This window comes from Pan paniscus, chromosome 23 (genome assembly GCF_029289425.2).
Source record: "Pan paniscus chromosome 23, NHGRI_mPanPan1-v2.0_pri, whole genome shotgun sequence".
Lineage (NCBI taxonomy): Eukaryota > Metazoa > Chordata > Mammalia > Primates > Hominidae > Pan > Pan paniscus.
In genome coordinates, this window is record NC_085927.1 from 47,724,934 (window position 1) to 47,750,402 (window position 25,469).

At 46.2% G+C, this 25,469-nt stretch overlaps 1 protein-coding gene and 1 non-coding gene across 5 annotated transcripts in view; both read left to right on the forward strand.

Annotated features, from left to right (window-relative positions):
• The window catches only part of EIF3L (eukaryotic translation initiation factor 3 subunit L), a 37,872-nt gene extending 15,563 nt beyond the window's left edge, over positions 1-22,309 (forward strand). For 2 of the 4 annotated variants that reach the window (XM_003821574.7, XM_055105667.2), the window contains 6 exons: positions 4,623-4,794; positions 8,504-8,658; positions 9,970-10,140; positions 11,798-12,295; positions 20,458-20,538; positions 22,104-22,309. In XM_003821574.7, the coding sequence (XP_003821622.3) occupies positions 4,623-4,794; positions 8,504-8,658; positions 9,970-10,140; positions 11,798-12,295; positions 20,458-20,538; positions 22,104-22,142 (1,116 nt within the window). In that variant the 3' untranslated portion in view covers positions 22,143-22,309. Of the gene's footprint in view, positions 1-4,622; positions 4,795-8,503; positions 8,659-9,969; positions 10,141-11,797; positions 12,296-20,457 lie in introns of all 4 variants that reach the window. The other 2 variants (XM_063603262.1, XM_063603263.1) reach the window with 1 other exon arrangement.
• A 2,666-nt stretch (positions 22,310-24,975) lies between these two features.
• Positions 24,976-25,077, forward strand: LOC112438179 (U6 spliceosomal RNA). The gene has a single exon (XR_003026657.2). It is a non-coding gene; the product is annotated as a U6 spliceosomal RNA (small nuclear RNA).
• The last annotated feature ends 392 nt before the right edge of the window (positions 25,078-25,469 follow it).

Below are 25,469 nucleotides of genomic sequence, written 5' to 3' on the forward strand. Positions count from 1 at the left end.
CCCACCACCTCGCCCAGCTAATTTTTTTATTTTTAGTAGAGACAGGGTTTCTCCATGTTGACCAGGCTGGTCTCGAACTCCCAACTTCAGGTGATCCGCCCTCCTTGGCCTCCCAAAGTGCTGGGATTACAGGTGTGAGCCACCGCGCCTGGCCTACTGGCCCATTTTAAAATGGTAACATGTTCTGTTGTGGGCACATTACTCAACCACACTGTGCATTGGTTTCCCCATCTCTAAAACGGATTGCTGCGAATGTTGCTGAGATACTACGTATAGAGTGTTTAGCATAGTGCCTGTCACAGAATAATTAATACATGTTGCCTGTTGATTGTGATGATGTTCAATGTCATCATTATTCTTTTCCATCTTATTTAGCCCAGTCCTTCTATTTAAAAATACAGATTGCTCACAACTGTAATCCCAGCATTTTTGGGGTCCAAGGCAGTAGGATCGCTTCAGTCCAGGAGTTCGAGAAATAGAGACTACAAAACATAAAATAGGCTGGGTGTGGTGGCTCGCGCCTGCAATCCTAACACTTTGGGAGGCCTAGGTGGGCAGATCACGAGGTCTGGAGATGGAGACCATCCTGGCCACAATGGTGAAACCCCATCTCTACTAAAAAAAAAAAACAGCTGGGCGTGGTGGTGTGCGCTTGTAATCCTAGCTACTCGGGAGGCTGAGGCAGGGGAATCGCTTGAACCCGGGAGGCAGAGCTTGCAGTGAGCCAAAATCGTGCTGCTGCACTCCAGCCTGGCGACAGAGTGAGACTCTGTCTCAAAAAAAAACCCAAAAAAAAAATATATAATTCGACAAAATATAATTCTTTTCCCCTTTGTGTGCTGTCTATAGCTCTAACTGATTATTTCAGGATAAATTGGTATCTTAATAAAGATGTTATTAGAACTCCATGAACCAGGGAGACGTTGTGTATACAAAGTGCTGAACCGTTACGAGTGGTGAGCTGAGAAACCTTCATAGTGCTCCTTGAGAAGGAGGCTTCCTGCTCAAGATTAGGCTTCAGTGCCTTTCATAGCAAAGGCCACAAACCGTACTGGCCTTGTTTGCCCTCTGGCTCCTTGGCTTGTGTCATCCTTTTATTTGGAATATTTATAGATGAATAGCAGTCTTTTTGACTTAGAGCAAGTGAAGAAGGATCATCCGTGCTGATTTTCTTTATCCCTCTTAAGATAATCATAATTCCCTGGGCTTAGCCAGTGTTGTTGTTAAGGGGCTTACGGTGCTTTCTAACAAAGACTGTCCAGTGAGGGTCAGTGAGTGGCTGGTGTATTTCGTCCTGGCCAGGTAGATGCCACATGGGGTAGGTGGCTCTTCCTCGCCACCCTGTTTTATTTATTTGTTTTTGTTTTTTCAAACTACAGATATAGTGAAAGTGCCTGCCTTGCTTGCTTTTGCAGAGGTATCAATTACTGTCTGGAAGGAAAGGCACCTTGTTGTCGTTTCTCAGGCACTTACATAAACGTGACTGTATAAAGAGAGATCACTTCAAAAATGGTTACGTACTCTATTGTGCCATTTACTGTGACTTGTTAACACACTTAAACCATATTTTCATAGACCTGACTTGCTCTTTTGCTGCAGTGTGCGTGATATGGATATACCATGCCTCTGATGATGAACGTTTGGGTTGTCAGTTTCCACAATTACAGGCAGTGAATCAGTGAATATCCATATATATGTTGTACACAGGCATATTTTTAGGGATCACTACCTAGAAGTAGAATTGTGGATTGAACGATACTTGCTTTTTAAGTTTTTTAAAATCAGCTTACTGAGGTGTAGTTTATTTTTTTATTTAAGTAGAGATGAGCCACCAGCTCGCGCCTGTTAATCCCAGCACTTTGGGAAGCCAAGGCGGGTGGATCACGAGGTCAGGAGTTCGAGACCAGCCTGACCAACATGGTGAAACCCCGTCTCTACTAAAAATAGAAAAAAATTAGCCGGGCGTGGTGGCAGGTACCTGTAATCCCAGCTATTTAGGAGGCTGAGGCAGGAGAATCCCTTGAACCTGGGAGGTGGAGGTTGCAGTGAGCTGAGATTGTGCCACTGCACTCCAGCCTGGGTGACAAAGCAAGACTCTGTCTCAAAAAAACACAAAAAACAAAAAACAGGTGTGAACCACCATGCCCAGCCATGAGGTGTAGTTTAATATACAATAAAATGTACCAGTATCAGTGTACAGTTGATGAGATTCAACAAATGTGTACAATGCCACCATCAAGATAAAAGAACGTTTCAATCACTTTGAATTATAATAAATAGTAATATATTGCCCCGCCAATGGGCTGTATCAAATTATGCTACTACCAGCAGTGTTTGAGAGCAACTGTTGGTTTTTTTGTTTCTTTGTTTAAGAGATGGGGGTCTTGCCTTTATGGTCCAGGCTGGAGTGCAGTGGTGTGATCATAGCTCATTGCAGCCTTGACCTCCTGGGCTCAAGCAATCCTCCCACCTTAGCCTCCTGGTGCACCCAGCTGATTTTTAATTTGTTGCAGAGATGGGGTCTTGAACTCCTGGGATAAAGCAATTCTCCCTGCTCAGCCTCCGAAAGTGCTGGGATTACAGGCATGAGCCACCATGCCTAGCCAAGACCAACTGTTTTCTGTACTGGATATTATCAGTCTGTCTAATTTTTGTCAGTTCAATGGGAAAGAAATTCTGGCCGGGCGCAGTGGCTCACGCCTGTAATCCTAGCACTCTGGGAGGCCAAGGCGGGTAGATCACTTGAGGCCAGGAGTTCGAGGCCAGCCTGGCCAACATGGTGAAACCCCGTCTCTACTAAAAATACAAAAATTACCCACACTTGGTGGTGCATGTCTGTAATCCCAGCTACTCAGCAGCTGAGGGACGAGAATCACTTGAACCGGGAGGCAGAGGTTGCAGTGAGCCGAGATCACACCACCGCACTCCACCCTGGGCAGTAGAGTGAGATTCCGTCTCAAAAAAAAAAAAAAAATCAGCGCGGTGGTTCACACCTGTAATCCCAGCACTTTGGGAGGCCGAGGCGGGCGGATCACGAGGTCAAGAGATTGAGACCATCCTGGCTAACACGGTGAAACCCCGTCTCTACTAAAAATACAAAAATTGCCAGGCGTGGTGGTGGGCGCCGGTAGTCCCAGCTACTCGGGAGGCTGAGGCAGGAGAATGGCGTGAACACAGGAGGCGGAGCTTGCAGAGAGCCGAGATTGCACCACTGCACTCCAGCCTCGGAGACAGAGCGAGACTCCTTCTCAAAAAAAAAGAAAAAGAAAAAAAATCATACTTTTCTGATTTCCCATGTTAATTGTCAATTTTGTTTTCTTTGAAGTGATCGTCACTATTCTTTGCCTGTTTTCTATTTGATTGCTTTTTTTATTGCATTACGAGAATTCTTTGTAGGATTTTTAGTAGAGATGGGGTTTCACCATGTTGGCCAAGCTGTTCTCGAACTCTTGATCTCATGATCCATCCACCTTGGCTTCCCAAAGTGCTGGGATTATAGGCTTGAGCCACCGTGCCTGGCATATTCTTTGTTTTTATATTACAAAATTAGCATTTTGTCCCACAGTCTAGAAGAAGATAATTTTTTGTGTTTTGAGACAGAGTTTTACTCTGTCACTCACACTGGAATGCAGTGTCACAACCTCACCTCACTGTAGCCTCCGCCTCCTGGGCTCAGGCAAAGCCCCTACCTCAGCCTCCTTAGTAGCAGAGACTGCAGGTGCCTGCCACCATTCCTGGCTAATTCGTTTGTATTTTTTATAGCGATAGGGTTTTGCCATGTTTCCCAGACTGGTCTTGAGCTCCTGGACCCAAGTGATCTGCCCACCTCAGTTTCCCAAAGTGCTGGGATTACAGGGGTGAGCCTCTGATCTCTGCTGGAAGAGTTGAAGAACAGTCTTAGATCTTCTAAGACCTAGGTTTTAGGTCTGTGATTTCCAAACCTGATGCACACCAGATTCAACCTGAGAACTTTAAAAAATTGAGTAGGTAGGTCTGTTGTGTTCCATCTGTGTGACTGCTGGAGCCAGGCCAGCAGTGCTTCCAGGTTCTACTTCTGTCCCAAACAGATTCCTGTGGCATATCTTCTCTGTGATCGTTGTGCTTGGCCAGACGACTCTGGTTGAGAGTGGTAGAGAGGTGACATAGTCTGGGAACTGATGGTCAGCTGTGGTAGGGAAGGCTCACACGTGCAGATACCTATTACCACATCACTGCTCATAACCCAGGGCGTACCACAGTCTAGCTGCCTCTGAATAGATGGTACAAGAGCCCCTGTGGTGTTTCTGGTGGCCCGGTCAACTGCATTGTGAGGCCCAGAGACAGGAAGTGACTTTAGATTGTGTTTGACTGCAGATTGGATGTTTTTACCACAGACTACCTCTAATCCTAGAGATTTTCACTTCACTGTGTAGTAAGTAACATTCAGTAATGAACAAAATTCACAGTTTAGTCAAGATGGCTTTGAAAAACAGCGTACGGAATGGTTTAGAATGAGAAGTGGTCATCTCATCCTCACCTCGCCCCATCCAGAGCCAGAGCATTGCCTCGTTTTCAGCATTGTGGACATGGATGATCACTTTGGGCTTATACCACTACTGCATGTTTCTTTTCTTCCTCAACAGTTTCAGTCATTCAGTCAGTACCGCTGTAAGACTGCCAAGAAGTCAGAGGAGGAGATTGACTTTCTTCGTTCCAATCCCAAAATCTGGAATGTTCATAGTGTCCTCAATGTCCTTCATTCCCTGGTAGACAAATCCAACATCAACCGACAGTTGGAGGTATACACAAGCGGAGGTGAGTGCAGCAGGCCGACAGCCGTGGCCTGCGAATTTCCAGCAGCTTGCCATCTGTTCCAAATGAATAGATCACTGCAAGTAGAGCAGATGAGTCACCATGTCTTAGGTGGTGGTCTGTTGACTCTTTGTAGGTGCTTGAGTACAAACAGTAGCAGAGTATTTGTGCTGGGGGCTCTGGGACTTGGGAGTCCGTTGGCCAACAAACTGAACCAGCACATTGAGATTTGCGTTTGTAAACACTTCTGTGTCTCCAGTGCTTTTGTTTAGATAAGCGCTTCTCACACGTGTTGGTGTCAGAGCCACTTTACCCTGTTAAAATATTGAGAACCACAAAATGTATCTATTTTAAAAAATTTTTTTCTTTTTTTTTCAGTGAAGAATGGCATTTTTGCAGATCTCTCTGTCTGGCTGAGATAGCTGGCTTCTCATTTCTGCTTCTGCATTCAATCTGTTGCAATGTGTTCTTTTGTTTGAAGCACATAAAGAAAATCTGGCCCAGGCACTGTGGCTCACACCTGTAATCCCAGCACTTTGGGAGGCTTAGGCAGAAGGATCGCTTGAGTCCAGGAGTTTGAGACCAGCCTGGGCAATATAGTGAGACTTTGTCTCAAAAAAAATGTTTAAATTGGCTGAGCATGGTGGGTGGGGTGCCCCTGTAGTCCCAGCTACTCGGGAGGCTGAGGTGGGAGGATTGCTTGAGCCCAGGAAGCAAAGAGTGAACTGAGATCGCACCACTGTACTCTAGCCTGGGCCACAGAGCGAGAACTTGTCTGAAAAAAAAAAGAAGGAAAATCTGGCTTCACACGGATATAGGAAGTTTTCTTGTCGTTTGTTTTTGAGACAGGGTGTCGCTGTGTCACCCAGTCTGGTCTTGGACTCCTGGGCTCAAGCAGTCCTGCCTTGGCCTCCCAAAAGTGCCAGGATTATTGGAGAGGATTTTCTTTGATACTACACCATGTATTAGTATGTATGGGTTGAATATTCCTGACTTGAAAATTTGAAATCTGAAATGCTCCAAAATCTGACTTTTTGAGCACTGACATGACGCCGTAAGTAGAAAATTCTACACCCAACCTCATATGACCAGTTGCAGTGAGAACTTCGTCTCATGCACAAAAGTATTTAAAAGATTATAATAAAGTTACTTTTAGGCTGTGTGTATAAGACACATATGAAAAATAAATGAATTTTATGTTTAGATTTGGATCCTATCCTTAAGATACTCATTAGGGCTGGGTGCCATGGCTCACGCCTATAATCCTGGCATTTTGGGAGGCCGAGGCGGGCAGATCACCTGAGGTCAGGAGTTCAAGACCATCCTGGCCAACATGGTGAAACCTCATCTCTACTAAAAATACAAAAAATTAGCCAGGCCTGGTGGTGGGCACCTGTAATCCCATCTACTTGGGAGGCTGAGGCAGGAGAATCATTTGAACCAGGGAGGCAGAGGTTGCAGCGAGCCGAGATCGCACCACTGCACTCCAGTCTTGGTGACAGAGCGAGACTCTGTCTCGGAAAAAAAAAAAAAAAAGATATCTCATTAGGCATATGCAGATATTAAAAATTGCAAAATCCAAAACACTTCTGGTCACAAGCATTTATGGAAGTATACTCACCCTGTACTTCTTTGAAGTAACCAGTGGTAGTTTCATACAGATTAGGTGCAGTGAGGAATCTGAAACTGTATTGGTGAATTTTTCTTTTGTTAACGTTATTCGTCACTTCTGTAATTTGAATGAGTTCCTTACATCTATGTGTGACTTTTTTTTTTTCCTGAAACAGAATCTGCTCTGTTGCTCAGGCAGAGTGCAATGTCATGATCTCAGTTCACTGCAACCTCTGCCTCCGGGGTTCAAGCGATTCTCCTGTCTCAGCCTCCAGGGATATAGAAAGGAAGGATTACAGGCACACGCCACCACGCCAGGCTGATTTTTGTATTTTTAGTAGAACAGAGTTTGAACATGTTGGCCAGGCTGCTCTTGAACTCCCGAGCTCAAGTGATCTGCCTGCCTCAGCCTCCCAAAGTGCTGGGGTTACATGCATGAGCCACTGCGCCTGGCCATGTGTTATTTCTAAAAAAATATTGGTTCTCTGAGTTATAAAGATCTTCCAAATGTTGACACATTTTATTACATTTTTTTAAAAAGTCAGATTTGTTACTTTTGCCACTGACATCAGGTAAGCATTTATTTGTAAGCTATAGAGCTTGTAGTGGCAGATACAAGTTTTGCAAAATTCCATTTTTGCTTAATAGCTTGAATTTTTATTTATTTTGAGGTGGGGTCTCACTCTGTCACCCTGGCTGAAGTGCGGTGGCACAATCATGGCTCACTGCATCCTCTACCTGCTGGGCTCAAGTGATCCTCCTACCTCAGCCTCCCGAGTAGCTAGGAACGCAGGTTTGCACCACCATACCTGGCTGATTTTTTTTTTTTTTTTTTTTTTTTTTTTTTTGGTAGAAACAAGGTCTCACTTTGTTGCCCAGGCCAATCTTGAACTCATGGGATTTCATGTGTGAGCCACTGTGCCCAACCTTTGAACTGTTCTATAGGTAGCAAACACTGTCAGTTATTTTCTTTGAGGTGTGACAGGTTTACTTCATTTTTGTGAAAATGTCTGCCCTTTTTTCCTTTTTTTTTAATTTTTATTTTTTTTGAGACAGAGTCTTGCTCTGTAGCCCAGGCTTGAGTGCAGTGGCACAATCTCTGCTCACTGCAACCTCCGCCTCCCGAGTTCAAGCGATTCTCCTGCCTCAGCCTCCCGAGTAGCTGGGACTACAGGCGCCCACCACCACGCCCGGCTAATTTTTTGTATTTTTAGTAGAGATGGGGTTTCACCTAGCCAGGATGGTCTCGATCTCCTGACCTCGTGATCTGCCCACCTCAGCCTCCCAAAGTGCTGGGATTACAGGCGTGAGCCACTGCGCCCGACCTATGTATCAGTTGTTTTTTTCAAGTAAAAATGAAAAAAGAATTTTCTTTCTTTTTTTTGTCTTTTTTTTAGAACAGGGTCTCTCTGTTACCCAGGCCAAAATGCAGTAGCACTTCCATAGATCTCAGTCTCAAAAAACAAACAAACAAACAAAAAACAACTGATACAACAATCTCTGGTTATTCAGATATGGTACCTGGGCTCAAGCACATCCTCCCATCTCGGCCTCTCAAGTTGCTGGGATTAGAGGTCTAAGCCACCATGCCTGGCTAAGGACTAGTTCTTTTAGTGCAAATGCATGGCAAGAAGCAATGCAGTGACTACTAGTACAATTTTGTGTCGTTGCCTGACTTATGCTTAAGTTGACAGTAATTTTACCCAACATAGTGTTTGCATCATGCAAAATTCAACTCAGTGGGAAGGGCAAGTAACATCTTAGTGTTGTTATTAGGAAAATAGCTTTGACCTCATGTGCTTTCTGAAAGGAGGGGTCTTCGTGGTTGTATTTTACTGATGAGAGGGGCCTTTGCATGTGTTGGGACCAAAAAAAAATAAGCAAAATGAACTGCCATCCTGTAAGCAAATATTGGTAAATCGAAGATTAGCATAAGATTGGTTTTGCTGTTTCTTGGTATTCCTTTGAAGTTATTCCCCAGTTGAGGGAAGCTTTCAAGGCTGGCAGTAGGTGAGATGCCTACTGAGTAACATTCAGAGGTCAGGTGTGCCTGCCTTTACCTGCCTCCTATCAGAGTATTCACGGTGTCTGTCTCTTTCAGGTGACCCCGAGAGTGTGGCTGGGGAGTATGGGCGGCACTCCCTCTACAAAATGCTTGGTTACTTCAGCCTGGTCGGGCTTCTCCGCCTGCACTCCCTGTTAGGAGATTACTACCAGGCCATCAAGGTGCTGGAGAACATCGAACTGAACAAGAAGGTGATGCCTATTGCCTCTGGCCCCTCTTGCCAGAGCCAGAATATCTATTTCTAGAGAACCACTCTGATCGCTTAGGACAAATTTCCAGGAGAGGAAAGAGGACTCTTCCCTCAGGCCATTGAAAGTTGAGACTAAAACTGGGCAAACAGCTGTGGTAAAAAGCTAGACCTGGACGATTTTGGTAGTTAACGACAGTTTTTTATTCTGTTTTCAAAATGGAATGATGATGGCAGCTTGCTCTGTCGCCAGGCTGGAGTGCAGTGGCGTGATCTCAGCTCACTGCAACCTCCGTCTCCTGGGTTCAAGCGATTCCCCTGCCTCATCCTCCTGAGTAGCTGGGACTACAGGCATGCGCCACCATGCCCAGCTAATTTTTTTTTTTTGTATTTTAGTAGAGTTGGGGTTTCACCGTGTTGGCCAAGATGGTCTCGATCTCCTGACCTCGTGATCCGCCTACCTCGGCCTCCCAAAGTGCTGGGATTAGAGGCGTGAGCCACCATGCCCGGCCCATGGCAGCTCTTTACTCTTCACATTTTGCTAAAGGATTGAGAAGGCCAGTCGCAGTGGCTCACACCTGTAATCCCAGCACTTTGGGAGGCTGAGGCAGGTGGATTACTTGAGGTCAGGAGTTCAAGACCAGCCTGGCCAACATGGTGAAACCCTGTCTCTGTTAAAAATACAAAAAAAAAAAAAAAAACTAGCTGGGTGTGGTGGTGGGCACTTGTAATCCCAGCTACTCAGGAGGCTGAGGTAGGAGAATCACTTGAACCTGGGAGGCAGAGGTTGCAGTGAGCCGAGATCACGCCATTGCACTCCAGCCTGGGCAACAGAACAAGACTCTGTCCCAGAAAAAAAAAAAAAGAATTAAGTAAAGATGTAATTCTAAGATGGTATGTTCATTGATACATGGTTAGCTGTTGTGTTCTTCCTAACCACAGAAAAATATTACAGATAATTTTTATTTGGTGTTTGGCTCATGTGCATGTATGTGTTTCTGTCTTCCCTGTCCAAAAGGACTTAATTGAAAAAGCAAGGAAAAATAACAAAACTGAGATGTATAGCATTTTAGAGCTGAAGGAGATTTTAGGGATTACCTGATCCAGAACCTTCTTGTTTACAGCTAAAAAAATGGATTCCTCAAAACATACAACTTAATTGATGAATAGGAAGATCCGCTCTCAAACTCTGGGACTGCAGAGCTTCCTCTGGATAGTTGAGGGCCTCTGCAGGGAAAACTCTTGGTGTTTCTACCTCTGGTTCTATCTAGGATGAATTGGGACTCATGAATGTTTGTTCCACCTCCTTCTACAGAGTATGTATTCCCGTGTGCCAGAGTGCCAGGTCACCACATACTATTATGTTGGGTTTGCATATTTGATGATGCGTCGTTACCAGGATGCCATCCGGGTCTTCGCCAACATCCTCCTCTACATCCAGAGGACCAAGAGCATGTTCCAGAGGACCACGTACAAGTATGAGATGGTAAGGGGGACTCTGCCTGCCACCAGTGGCCTTTCTAATCAGGGGGATCCTTGGCACCTATGCCAACCATTCTTGGTAAACACCATCCAAAATATTGCACTTTTAAGCCAGGAGTTCAAGACTGTAGAGCGCTCTGTGATTGTGCCTACTAATAGATCACCCAGCTGGAGTGCAGTGACGCAGTCACAGCTCACGTCAGCCTCAACCTCCTGGGATCAGGCAATCATCCTACCGCAGTCTTCCCAATAGCTGGGCTTAAAGGCGCACACAACACCACCGGCTAATTTTTTTTTTTTTTTTTTTTTTTGAGACGAAGTCTCTGTCACCCACGCTGGAGTACAATGGTGCAATCTCAGCTCACTGCAATGTCCGCTTCCTGGGTTCAAGTGATTCTCCAGCCTTAGCCTCCTGAGCAGCTGGGACTACAGACGTGTGCCACCGTGTCCAGCTAATTTTTGTATTTTTAGTAGAGATGGGGTTTCACTATTTGGCCAGGCTGGTCTCGAACTCCTGACCTCAGGTGATCCATCCACCTCAGCCTCCCAAAGTACTGGGATTACAGGTGTGAGCCACCACGCCAGCCAAAATGATCTTTTAATGGCTAGCATACTCTTAAGAGTTTCTGTTGTGATGCCTGTTACCTCAGATCATTAACATCTTGATGATAAGGACCTGATGATAATATCTTTTGTTTCAGTTATATCCTCCAGCAGTGCCTACATTTATTTATTCAGCATCAGTATGCTGAGTGTTCACTGGGTTCTAAGTGTTTTGATATAAGGTGTGGATATTGGTGGGAAGGAGGATGGGTTCAAGAATTGGGAGGAGCTTCCTAGGCAGAGAATATAATGAGCAAAGTGGTTGAGACTTGAAAGTGTGGTGATGCAGCCGCACCATAAACCGTTTTGGCTGGAGGGCAAGTAGGTAGTAGGAATTGGGTTATTAGATTTTGAGAACCTTCATTAACCCAGGTAAAGTATAGTCCTGTGTCATTTGATGCTGCAGATACATTCTGAGAAATGCATCGTTTGGTGATTTTGTTGTGTGAACATCATAGAATGTACTTACACAAACCTAGATGGGATAACCTACTACATACCCGGGCTACATGGTATAGCCTATGGCTCCTTGGCTACAAACGTCTAGAACATATTACTGTACTGAATACCATAGGCAGTTGTAACACAAAGGTATTTGTGTATCTAAGATACAGTAAAAATACAGGATTATAATCTTGTAGGATCACCATCCTATATGTGGCCCATGGCCCGTTGTTGACTGAAACGCTGTTGCACGGCACATTACTATTTAGTCTATATTTCTGTCGTCATCAAGGTCGCATCAAAGGTTTTGGGTAACTCGATCCTAACTGTGTAAAAGGATTGACCTGCTAGTGATGTGTGGGACAAACTGGAGAGACTAAGACAGAGGTGCCAGTAAGGAATCCAGAAGATGGCTAAGGAGGATCTGGAGCTAGGATGGAAGTTAGGTAGATCTAGAGGGAGGATTGGAAGAGATGTTGGGGAAGTTCAATGGCTGGTATGAGACAACTGGGTAAGTCAAAGATCTGTGCAGAGAATGGTGAGGCCAGTTGGCAGTGGGGACCTCAGGAAGTCCGTCTCATTTGACCCGGTACCACTCTCCACCCCATCCCCAGATTAACAAGCAGAATGAGCAGATGCATGCGCTGCTGGCCATTGCCCTCACGATGTACCCCATGCGTATCGATGAGAGCATTCACCTCCAGCTGCGGGAGAAATATGGGGACAAGATGTTGCGCATGCAGAAAGGTGACCCACAAGTCTATGAAGAACTTTTCAGTTACTCCTGCCCCAAGTTCCTGTCGCCTGTAGTGCCCAACTATGATAATGTGCACCCCAACTACCACAAAGAGCCCTTCCTGCAGCAGCTGAAGGTGTTTTCTGATGAAGTACAGCAGCAGGCCCAGCTTTCAACCATCCGCAGCTTCCTGAAGCTCTACACCACCATGCCTGTGGCCAAGCTGGCTGGCTTCCTGGACCTCACAGAGCAAGAGTTCCGGATCCAGCTTCTTGTCTTCAAACACAAGATGAAGAACCTCGTGTGGACCAGCGGCATCTCAGCCCTGGATGGTGAATTTCAGTCAGCCTCAGAGGTTGACTTCTACATTGATAAGGTATGCCTGTCCCCTGGGCTTGGGGTCTTGTATTAAGTGTTCACTATCTTTCATTCACTATTGTGGGCACGTGAAATATATCAGGGAACAAAATCAAAGATTCCTGGCCTTGTGGTGCTGCCACAAGGTGCCAGGTGTGGTGGCTCATGCCAGTAATACTAGTACTTTAGAGGAGGCTGGGGTGGGAGGATCACTCTAGCCCAGGAGTTCAAGACCAGCCTGGGCAACGTAGTGAGACCTTTTCTCTATTTACAAAAAAAAAAAAAAAACACAAGAGATAAACAATAGATGGTTTTGTTTTGGTTTTTTTTTTGAGATGGAATTTCGCTCTCGTTGCCCAGGCTGGAATGTGATGGCACGATCTCGGCTCACCGCAACCTCCACCTCCCAGGTTCAAGCCATTCTCCTGCCTCAGCCTCCTGAGTAGCTGGGATTACTGGCATGCGCACAATAGATGTTATAATTAAACAAACTATGTAGTAAGAAGTTGCCAAGCACTGCAGAGTAAAGGAAGGCAGAGGTGGTGGGAAGCACAGGTTGCAGTGTTAAATACGGTGTTCAGACAGGCTTTGTTGAGAAAGTGAAGTTTAAGCTAAGCTAAGACTTGAAGGAAGTGAGGGAGTAGTGTTTTGGTTTTTTTTGTTTTGTTTTTGACAGTCTTGGTCTGTTGCCCAGGCTAGAGTGCAGTGGTGCAATCTCGGCTCCCTGCAACCTCCGCCTCCCAGGTTCAAGCAATTCTCCTGCCTCAGCATCCTGAGTAGCTGGGATTATAAGAGGCTGCCACCACACCTGGCTAATTTTTGTATTTTTAGTAGAGACAGGGTTTTGCCATGTTGGCCAGGCTAGTCTCAAACTCCTGACCTGAAGCGATCCATCTGGTGGAGAGTTCTTAATAGCTCACCAAAGGCTGGACACGGTGGCTCATGCCTGTAATCCCAGCACTTTGGGAGGCCGAGGTGGACAGATCATGAGGTCAAGAGATCAAGACCATCCTAGCCAACATGGTGAAACCCCATCTCTACTAAAAATAAATTAGCTGGGCATGGTGGCGCATGCCTGTAGTCCCAGCTACCCGGGAGGCTGAGGCAGGAGAATCACTTGAACCCAGGAGGCGGAGGTTGCAGTGAGCTGAGATCGCGGCACTGCACTGTAGCCTGGCAACAGAGCGACACTCCGTCTCAAAAAAAAAAAAAAAAAAATAGCTCACCGGATATCTGGAGGAAGAGCCTTCCAGGCAGAGGAACAGTTAGAGCAAAGGCCCCAAAGAGGAGTGAGGCCAATAAGTTTAAGGGACAGTTGTAGTATGCCCGAGTGGCCTGAGAAAGGAGGCTGTGTAGATGAGGTTGGAGAAAGGGGGATGGTGCTTTGTATGCTGTTGGAGTACTTTACAAGTGGGAAGCCATTGTCCTGCTGCCTTCTTTATTTTTTTATTTTTAGTTAGCAATAATCACACCTCACATAACCCTCATTGGCCATACTGCCACTGCACAAAGCTTTTTTTTTTTTTTTTTTTTGAGATGGAGTGTCATTCTGTCGTCCAGGCTGGAGTGCAGTGGCACGATCTTGGCTCACTGCAACCTCTGCCTCCCGGGTTCATGTGATTCTCTTGCCTCAGCCTCCTGAGTAGCTGGGATTACAGGCTCACACCACCACACCCAGCTAATATTTTGTGTATTTTTAGTAGAGACAGGGTTTCACTATGTTGACCAGACTGGTCTCCAACTCCTGACCTTGTGATCCGCCCGCCTCGGCCTCCCAGAGTGCTAGGATTACAGGTGTGAGCCATCGTGCCCGGTATTATTTTATTTTTATTTTATTTTATTTTTTTTGAGATGTCTCGCTCTGTCGCCTAGGCTGGAGTGCAGTGGCGCGATCTCAGCTCACTGTAAGCTCCACCTCCCAGGTTCACGCCATTCTCCTGCCTCAGCCTCCCGAGTAGCTGGGACTACAGATACCCACCACCACACCTGGCTAATTTTTTGTATTTTTTTAGTAGAGACGGGGTTTCACTGTGTTAGCCAGGATGGTCTCAATCTCCTGACCTCGTGATCCACCCACCTCGGCCTACCAAAGTGCTGAGATTACAGGTGTGAGCCACTGCGTCCGGCTCTCTTTTTTGAGAAAAGGTCTCACTCTGGTTGCCCAGGCTGGAGTGCAGTGGTGTGATCTCAGCTCACTGCAGCCTCAACTTCCTGGGTTCAGGTGATTGTCCTACCTCATCCTCCCAAGTAGCTGAGATTACAGGCGCACGTCACCACGACTGGCTAATTTTTGGTATTTTTAGTAGAGATGGGGTTTAGCCATGTTGCCCAGCCTGGTCTCGAACTCCGATATGTGCCACTGTTCCCAGCCGATTTTAAGTTTTTACTTTATAGAAACAGGGTCTCACTTTGTTGCCCAGGCTAGTTTCAAGTGATCCTCCTACCTTGGCCTCCCAAAACGCTGGGATTACTGGTGTGAGCCACTGCGCCTGTCCTGTCCTGATGTCTAACATCTTGGATTAGTGCTGCCTGTTTGTGAACTTTATATAATGGAATTACACAGTATGTACTCTTTAAGTCTGGCTTCTTTTGCTCAACGTTATAATTGAGTGAGTCACCGTCCATTGTGTGTAGCAGTGATTCCTTCATGTTTATTGTTCTGTGATAGTCCAGCATCTGCTGTTGTTATTGTACTGCAGTTTATCCATTCTCCCATTGATTAACATTTGGATGGTTTGTATATTACAAAAAATACAAGTAAGGTTTTTACAGAGTGGCTAGTAATACATTTATATGTGCCTATGTATGCCTCAAGTTCTTTCCAGAAGGATATACAAGCAACATAGCAGTAGCTCCTCTCAGGAGGGGAGGTGGGTTGAAGAACAGTGTTAATTTTCACTGGCACTTTTAAGTTCAAGCTGGACATTTTAATGTCTGATGAGATTTTCATTTTTATTTATTTATTTATTTAGAGACAGAGTCTCATTGTATCACTCAGGCTGTAGTGCAGTGATGTGATCTTGGCTCACTGCCACCTCCGCCTCCTGGGTTCAAGCAATCCTTCTGTCTCAGCCTCCTGATTAGCTGGGACTACAGGCGCTGATGAGCTGATGAGGTTTTTAAAAGAATTGTTTTCTTTTTTTTTAGACTGAGTCTTGCTCTTGTTGCACAGGCTGGAGTGCAATGGCACAATCTCGGCTCACCGGAACCTCTGCCTCCCGGGTTCAGGCGATTTTCCTGCCTCAGCCTCCCGAGTAGCTGGGATCTACGGGGATGCGCCACCATGCCCAGCTAATTTTGTATTTTTAGTAGAGACAGGGTTTCTCCGTCTTGGTCAGGCTGGTCTCGAACTCCCGCCCTCAGGTGATCTGCCCGCCTCAGCCTCCCAAAGTGCTGGGGTTACAGACATGAGCCACCACACCCGGCCGTCAGCCCAGGTTTTCTAAGATCAGCAAATGTCCATAGGGCAGAGGGGGTCTTCTGTGCTTTTCTTAGAATGGTTTCTTTTTTCCCAAAATGTTCTGTTACTATTTTGTCAGCTCTTTGATGCTGTAAGTAAATTTTTTTCTAATATCCTGCATTTTTCATTGTTTTTGAAAGCCTTTTGAGCCAGGCACAGTGGCTTATAGCTATAATCCCAATACTCTGGAAGGACGAGGCAGGAGAATTGCTTGAGCCCAGGAGTTCAAGACCAGCCTGGGCAACAAACCAAGACCCTGTCTCTACTTTTTAAAAAGAGAAAAAGCATGCTGGGCACGATGGCTCAAGCCTGTAATCCCAGCACTTTGGGAGGCCAAGGGGGGTGGATCACCTGAGGTCAGGAGATCAAGACCATCCTGGCCAATATGGTGAAACCCTGTCTCTACTAAAAATATAAAAATTAGCCAGGCATGGTGGCACATGCCTGTAATCCCAGCAACTTGGGAGGCTGAGACAGGAGACTCACTTGAGCCCAGGAGACAGAGGTTGCAGTGAGCTGAGATCAAGCCACCGCATTCCAGCCTTTGTGACAGAGATGAGACTGCGTCTTGAAAAAAAGAGAAAAAGCATTTTGGTCTAAATGTATTGTTGGAAATAGCACTTTTTGAGCAGTTCTTAAAAATACATAATTTTAGGCTGAGTGCAGTGGCTCATACCTGTAATCCTATCACTTTGGGAGGCCAAGGCGGGTAGATCATCAGAGGTCAGGAGTTCAAGACCTGCCTGTGCAACATGGTGAAACCCCGTCTCTACTAAAAATATTTTTAAAATTAGCCGGGCATGGTGGTGCGTGCCTGTAATCCCAGCTACTCGGGAGGCTGAGGCACGAGAATCACCTGAACCTGGGAAGCAGAAGCTGCAGTGAGCCGAGATTGTGCCACTGCACTCCAGCCTGGGCAACAGAGTGAGAGACTGTCTCAAAAAAAGAAAAAAACATAATTTTTATACATAATTTGCATGATAAGCTGGGCGCGTTGGTTCACGCTAGTAATCCCAGCACTTTGGGAGGCCGAGCTAGGCGGAACACGAGGTCAGGAGATCAAGACCATACTGGCCAATATGGTGAACCCCATCTCTACTAAAAATACAAAATTAGCCGGACGTGGCAGCGCATGCCTGTAATCTCAGCTACTCCGGAGGCTGAGGCAGGAGAATTGCTTGAACCCGGGAGGTGGAGGTTGCAGTGAGCCAAGATTGTGCCATTGCACTCCAGCCTGGGCAACAAGAGCGAAACTCCGTCTCAAAAAAAAAAAAAAAAAACTTGCATGATCCCAGCACTTTGGGAGGCTGAGGCAGGCAGATCACGAGGTCAGGAGATCAAGACCATCCTGGCTAACACGGTGAAACCCCGTCTCTACTAAAAATACAAAAAATTAGCCGGGCATGGTGGTGGGCGCCTGTGGTCCCAGCTACTCGGGAGGCTGAGGCAGGAGAATGGTGTGAACCCGGGAGGCGGAGCTTGCAGTAAGCAGAGCTCGTGCCACTGCACTCCAGCCTGGGCGACAGGGCGAGACTCCATCTCAAAAAAAAAAAAAATTGCAGGATATAAACTTCACCATTTTAAAGTGTGCAATTTGGCCAGGTGTGATGCTTTACACCTATAATCCCAGCACTTTGGGAGGCCAAGGCTGGCAGATCACTTGAGACCAGGAGTTCAAGACCAGCCTGGCCAACATGGTGAAACCCCATCTGTACTAAAAATACACAAATTAGCTGAGTGTGGGGGCGCATGCGTGTAATACCAGCTACTTGGGAGACTGAGGCACAAGAATCGCTTTAGCCTAGGAGGTGGAGGTTGCAGTGAGCCAAGATCATGCCACTGCACTCCAGCCTGGGTGACAGAGTGAGACCCTGTCCCCATAAATAAATTGAATGAATGAATGAATGAAGAATTCAGTGGTTATTAGTATGTTCACAGTGTTTTGCAACCATCTCCACTGTCTAATTCCCAAACATTTCTGTCCCCCCAAAAAGAAACTCCCTACCCACTAGCAGTCACTCGCAGTTCCCCAGTTCCCCCTTTCTGCTATCCCCTAGCAAACCACTAATCTGCTTTGGTCTCTCTGCATTTGACATTTCAGATAAATGGAATCATGTAATATATGGACTTTTGTGTTTGGGTCCTTTCACTGAGCATGTCTTCAAGTTTCATCCATATTAAAGCATGTGTCAGTACATTCCTTTTATAGCTGAATAATATCCCATGTGTTAATGTACTGCATTTTGTTTATCCATTTGTTGTTGGACATTAGGGATTTTTGGTTTTTGGGGGTTTTTTGTTCCTTTTTTCACTTTTTGGCTTATGAATAGTGCTGCTGTGAATATTCATCTAGAAGTTATTGTGTGAACATATGTTTTAATTTTCAGATATATATCTAGTTGTGGAATTTCTAGGTCAGTTTGGGTAGTTTGTTTTTGAAAGTTCATTTTGCTTTAAAATAAATACTCTCATTTCATTTTTATGGCTTCTGGAAGACTTGGTTTTTGCCATAAGTTAGCTAGCCCGATACAAACAGATTTGCCAAAAGTAATAACACGTCAGTAGTGGAAGTTTTCCAGTGTTTTAAATCATGCTTTTATAAATCAAAGAAACTGAGCCAGGCTGGGTAGCGTGTACTTGTAGTCCCAGCTATGGGAGAGAGTCCCTTATAGCCCCTGCCTTAGGAGGCTGAGGCAGGAAGATGGCTTGAGCCCAGGCGTCTGAGGCTGCAGTGACCTAAGATCTTACCACTGCAGTCCAGCCTGGGTAACAAAGTGAGACCCTGCCTCTAAAAATAAATAAATACATAAATAAAGAAAAATAAAGAAAACTTTCTCCCTTGCCAGGATCATGTCAAGCCTTTTTTTTTTTTTTTTTTTTTTTTTAAGATAGCATCTTAATCCTCCAGTTGTCCAGGCTGGAGTGCAGTGGCAAAATCACAGCTCACTGCAGCCTCAACTCCCGGGGGCTCAGGTGATCCTCCTATCTCAGCTTCCCAAGTAGCTGGGACTACAGGAGTGCACCACCACATCTTGCTAATTTTTGTATTTTTTGTAGAGATGGGGTTTTACCATGTTGCCCAGCCTGGTCTCAAATACAAACTCTTGGGCTCGGGTAGTCTGCCCACCTCTGCCTCCCAAAGTGCTGGGATTGCAGGCGTGAGCCACCACGCCTCGCCTAGTTTTTTCTCAATACCTGACATATATACGTTCTTTGGCAATTATAGTAGCCTCCTGCATTCGTCTGTCACCTCTTAATTACCAGCCTAGCTATTCTCAACTAATCTGGGTAGTTTAACAAAACATTTCTCCTAAGAATTGGCTATTTGATTATTATTTAATTGCATGTTTTACTGTTATTCCTCTGTTGCCGGTTCAGGTTTGTCTTTGGCAAAGTGCTTCTTTTTTTTTTCCTTTTTGACTCTTCATTCTTAACTTGAAAGAAATCCTATCAGAGATTTAGAATGTTCTTAGGTCTTAACCTAGGGGATATAGAAAATTTTAAAGTAAAATGGTGTTCAAAATATTTTCAGCTAAAAACAAAACTTAAAGATTGGACTAATTTGCAATTTTATCAACAGTGTAGGAGCATAAACTTTTTTTTTTTTTTTGAGATGGAGTCTCACTTTGTCACCCAAGCTGGAGTGCAGTGACGCAGTCTCGGCTCACTGCAACCTCTCCCTCCTGGGATTACAGGTGCCCGCCACTACGCCCAGCTAATTTTTAGTAGAGATGGGGTTTCACCATGTTGGTCAGGCTGGTCTTGAATTCCCAACCTCCCAAAGTGCTGGGATTACAGGCGTGAGTCACCGTGCCCAGCCAGCATAAACATCTTTATTCCCAAAATAAAAAAGACGAGGCTGGGCACGGTGGCTCACGCCTGTAATCCCAACACTTTGGGAGGCCAAGACGGGCGAATCATGAGGTCAGGAGATCGAGACCATCCTGGCTAACATGGTGAAACCCCGTCTCTACTAAAAACATACAAAAAAAATTAGCCAGGCATGGTGGCGGGTGCCTGTAGTCCCATCTACTCGGGAGGCTGAGGCAGGAGAATGGTGTGAACTCGGGAGGTGGAGCTTGCAGTGAGCCGAGATCGCACCACTGCACTCCAGCCTGAGTGACAGAGCAAGACTCCATCTCAAAAAAAAAAAAAAGACTAGAAAATGAAAGACAAAAAAAAAGTCTAGAAAATAAAAGTACAAATGAATTGATAAAAAATATATATATAAACTAGGCCGGGCACATTGGCTCATGCCTGTAATCCCAGCACTTTGGGAAGCTGAGGCGAGTGGATCACCTGAGGTCAGGAGTTTGAGACCAGCCTGACTAACATGGTAAAAACCTCATCTCTACTAAAAATACAAAAATTAGCCAGGCAAGATGGCGGGCGCCTGTAATCCCAGCTACTTGGGAAGCTGAGGCAAGAGAATTGCTTGAACCCTGGAGGCGGAGGTTGCAGTGAGCTGAGATCATGCCATTGCACTCCAGCCTGGGCGACAAGAGCAAAACTCCATCTCAAAAAAAAAAAAAAAAGAAAAGAAAAACTCTCTAGAAAGAGTGAGTTACTGTTAACTGGTGGTGTTTTTCCAGTGGTCTTTTCCCCACCTTTACATCTAACACTCACCATCATTATCACTTGCAAGTCCATGGTGGCTCCTGGGGTAGATGGCCCTGCTCCTCCACCTGGCTGCTCTTCCCTGACTGTGCTTTCCCCCACAGGACATGATCCACATCGCGGACACCAAGGTCGCCAGGCGTTATGGGGATTTCTTCATCCGTCAGATCCACAAATTTGAGGAGGTGAGAGATCTGAGAGAAGAGGGGTTTGTTGGCTCAGGACAGAGCTTAGGAACTGAATCGAGAGTTTACTTTTTTTTAATTTTTATTCCTTTATTTATTTTGAGATGGAGTCTTGTGCTGTCGCCCATGCTGGAGTGCAGCGACGTGATCTTAGCTCACTGCAACCTCTGCCTCCTGGGTTCAAGCGAGTCTCCCTCCTCAGCCTCCTGCATAGCTGGAATTACAGGCGTGTGCCACCACACCCAGCTAATTTTTGTATTTATGGTAGAGATGGGGTTTCACCATGTTGGCCAGGCTGGTCTCCAGCTCCTGGCCTCAAGTGATCCAGTCCGTCTCAGCTTCCCAAAGTGTTGGGATTACAGGCATGAGCCACCATGCCTGGCCTTTTAAATTTTTCATTTCTGTTATTAAGAAAGCCTACTGCCCTCCAGCCTGGGCAACCGAGCAAGACCCTGTCTCAAGAAAAAAAAGAAAGAAAAAGAGGCCTGGTGCAGTGGCTCATGCCAGCACTTTGGGAGGCTGAATTTGAGATCAGGAGTTCACGACCAGCCTGGCCACATGGTGAAACCTCATGTCTACTAAAAATTAAAAAAATTAGCTGGGTGTGGTGGTGCGCACCTGTAATCCCATCTACGCAGAAGGCTGAGGCAGGAGAATGATTTCAACCTGGGAGGTGGAGGCTGCAGTGAGCAGAGATCGTGCCACTGCAAAAGAAAGCTTGAGGTTGGCCCTTTAAATTTTCAAGCTAGACTGGCTGGCTGCTTGGGGTTTGGGGAGTGGGGTTGGGCCTGTAGGAATTGCTGCATCAGCCTTCTCCAGAGCATCTCTTTCCAAGATCTCCCTCTGCGGGTGGCCAGCTCTCCTCTCCCTCCCTGGTATTTCCTAATATGGGTGGATTCACTGCCTGCTCTTGCCCATCCCTCCCCATTTGGCATTGTTTTCCAACTTAGACAGGTCTGGCTAGTTCCTGTAGGCTGGAGGATAGGAAGCTCTGTTTTGACGTACTTGGTGCATTCCTTGTCTTGCCCTAGGAGAGGTCTTGTGGGTCAGGCCAAACACTAAGGGTGTGGGTCTCTCTTTGTGGCCATTGCTAGGGCTACTGTGTCCTGGTGCTTTGAGTTCTCCAGCAGAGGTCAGGCTCTTCCTGCAGGATCATAACAGCCCTGCTGCTCTTTTTACTTTCTGGCTGTTTAGATCACATCTGTCAGGGTGGTGGGCTAGGGCTGTCTTCTAACAAGGATCCTGTTCAAAGCTTCTCATTCTTCCCCTAACTGAACTAGTAACCTTGAAACGTCTGACTAGTCTGAATCCTTTTCTGTCAGATGGATAGAGCAGTGTTGGGTATGGGTTTGTTGAGTGTGAAGGGCAGGTAGAATAATCTGCGTGAACTGTGCAGGGCCATATGAATGTCACGGCTTTGCACACACATAGTGGACACCCACATCAGAAACTTCCTTTCTTGGCTTCAGAGGGGCAGCTGGGAATCTGACCTAGTGATCATACACACTGTAGGAAAGGGGTTGGGGAAATCCCCGTATGTAACTTTGCTTTTCTTTCTCTTCTAGCTTAATCGAACCCTGAAGAAGATGGGACAGAGACCTTGATGATATTCACACACATTCAGGAACCTGTTTTGATGTATTATAGGCAGGAAGTGTTTTTGCTACCGTGAAACCTTTACCTAGATCAGCCATCAGCCTGTCAACTCAGTTAACAAGTTAAGGACCGAAGTGTTTCAAGTGGATCTCAGTAAAGGATCTTTGGAGCCAGATTTGTCGTCTCATTATTGTAGGAGACAATTTGTGGGTTGTGGCAGTAATGCATTTCCCATGTGTCCTGATGCTTTCAGGATACATCGGTTGTTAGTGTTTAAATTATTTTTATTTTGTGCTTTTGAGATGGAGTCTCACTCTGTCTCCCAGGCTGGAGTGCAGTAGCGTGATCTCGGTTCGTTGCATCCTCCGCCGCCCAGGTTCAAGCAGTTCTGCCTCAGCCTTCCAAGTAGCTGGGATTACAGGCGTGTGCCACCACACTCAGCTAATTTTTGTATTCTCAGTAGAGATGGGTTTTACCATGTTGGCCAGGCTGGTCTGGAACTCCTGGCCTCAAGTGATTCGCCTGCCTTGGCCTCCCAAAGTGTGCTAGGATTACAGGCATGAGCCACCACGCCCCGCCTAAATTCAAAATCTTTTTTTTTTTTTTTTAAACGGAGTCTCACTCTGTCGCCCAGGTTGGAGTGTACTGGCGCGATCTCGGCTCACTGCAAGCTCCACCTCCCAGGTTCCCGCCATTCTCCTGCCTCAGCCTCCGAAGTAGCTGGGACTACAGGCGCCCGCCACCATGCCCGGCCAATTTTTTGTATTTTTTAGTAGAGATGGGGTTTCACCGTGTTAGCCAGGATGGTCTCAGATTTCCTGACCTCGTGATCTGCCCATCTCTGCCTCCTAAAGTACTGGGATTACAGGCGTGAGCCACCGTGCCCAGCCCTAAATTGAATTCTTAAATCCCTCTTGTTCATAAAGCAGTATATTTGGTTTACAGGACATTTTCACGTTCAGTATTTTGTTTGTGCGTCACAAGATCCTATGAACTTTAGATGACCTATAATTTTCATGACATATTTGTGGCAGTGCTGGGTCCTGGAAAGAAACTATTAAACACCTCCTACTGCCAGGAACTGTGCAAAGAGGGATCCATATACATTACTTACACCTTACAACTCAGGTTTAGTAGTAGTTCCTCATCTTATTGATGAGGAAATGAACCCACAGTAGTTAGTGACTTGATCAAGGTCACATTAGGCAGCTGCTGGAGCTGAGCTAAATGGTTTCCTGCCTACCCACAGTATTAATGCTATACCTGTCACCCTATAGTGGGTACTTGGACTGGAAGCCCCTGCTTGCAAGTTGTCTCACATCTCTGCCTGGTTCCTTGTATATAAAATAAGGTTAGCAGGCCAGGCGCGGTGGCTCACGCCTGTAATCCCAGCACTGGGAGGCCGAGGCGGGCGGATCACAAGGTCAAGGAGATCGAGACCATCCTGGCTAACATGGTGAAACCCTGTCTCTATTAAAAATACAAAAAAATTAGCCGGGCGTGGTGGCAGGCGCCTGTAGTCCCAGCTACTCGGGAGGCTGAGGCAGGAGAATGGCGTGAACCCAGGAGGCGGAGCTTGCAGTGAGCCAAGAGATCGTGCCGCTGGACCCCAGCCTGGGTTACAGAGCGAGACTCCGTCTAAAAAAAATAAAAAATAAGGGTAGCAGAACCTGGCTCACTGGGCAGTGGTGACGAATAAATGAGAATGCTATTTTGAGTGCCCAGTGCAGTGCCTGGCCTATAATGGATGTTCAGTTACTGTTTCCCCACACTTGGAATTCGTAAGCTTTTCAGTATGCTCTTTTTCCCCATTGGTTTGATAATTATTATTGGGAACTGAATGGTGGTTCCCAAGAAGACATGTCCATATCCTAAGCCCTGGATGCCATCAGCATGACCTTATTTGGCTGGCATGCAGTGGCACGATCTCTTCACTGCAACGTCTGCCTCCCAGGTTCAAGCTATTCTACCTCAGCCTCCCAAGTAGTTGCATGCCACCATGCCTGGCTAATTTTTTGTATTTTTATTTTTGTTTATTTATTTTTTTGAGACAGAGTTTTGATCTTATTGCCCAGGCTGGAGTGCAACGGCGCGATCTCGGCTCACTGCAACCTCCGCCTCCGGGGTTCAAGCGGTTCTCCTGCCTCAGCCTCCCAAGTAGCTGGGACTACAGGTGCACGCCACCACGCCTGGCTAATGTTTGTAGTTTTAATAGAGACGAGGTTTCGCGATGTTGGCCAGGCTAGTCTCGAACTCCTGACCTCAGGTGATCTGCCTGCCTCAGCCTCCCAAAGTGCTGGGATTATAGGCGTGAGCCACTGCGCCTGGCTTTTTTTGTATTTTCAGTAGAGACTGGGTTTCACCATGTTGGTCAGGTGGGTCTCAAACTCCTGACCTCAGATGATCACCCATCTCGGCCTCCCAAAGTGCTGGGATTACAGGCGTGAGCCACAGTGCCCGGCCTTCTTTGTTTTGTTTTTGTTTTTGTTTTTGAGATGGAATCTCGCTCTGTCGCCCAGGCTGGAGTGCAGTGGTGCAATCTCAGCTCACTGCAACCTCCACCTCCTAGGTTCAAGAGATTCTCCTGCCTCAGCCTCCTGAGTAGCTGGGACTACAGGCACCCACGACCACACCTTGCTAATTTTTATATTTTTTTAGTAGAGATGGTGTTTTGCCATGTTGGCCAGGCTAGTCTCAAACTCCTGACCTCAGGTGATCTGCCTGCCTCAGCCTCCCACAGTGCTGGTATTACAGGCGTGAGCCACTGTGCCCAGCCAGCATGACCTTATTTGGAAGAAGGTCTTAATGGTTGTAAGTTAAAGATCTCAAAATTAGATCATTGTGCTTGCTTTAGCAGCACATGTACCAAAATTCGAATGATGCAGTTTAGCATGGCCCCTGTGCAAGGATGACATGCAAATTTGTGAAGTGTTCCCATGTATTAAAAATACATTTTTAAAAATGAGATCATTCTGGATTATCCAGGTAGGCACTAAATCCAATGACAAGTGTCATGAGAGACACTGAGGAAAGAGACAGGAGGAGAAGGCCACGTGAAGACAGGCTGATGGAGTTAGCAGGCACAAGCTAAAGAATGTGCGGGGCCACTGGGAGCTGGAAGAGGCAGGGATGGCTTCTCCCCTGGAGCCTTTGGTTTTGGACTCGTGGCTTCTGGAACCGTAAGAGGAGAAATCTCTGTTGTTTAAGTCCCAAGTCTGTGATAAAGCAGCCCCAGGCAGGAATTGAATGCAGTGCCTCCTGTGTATCAAGCCATTGGAGGATTCAGGGACAGAAAGCTGGGTCCTTTTCTACGAGCAAACCAGCCAGGCACTGAT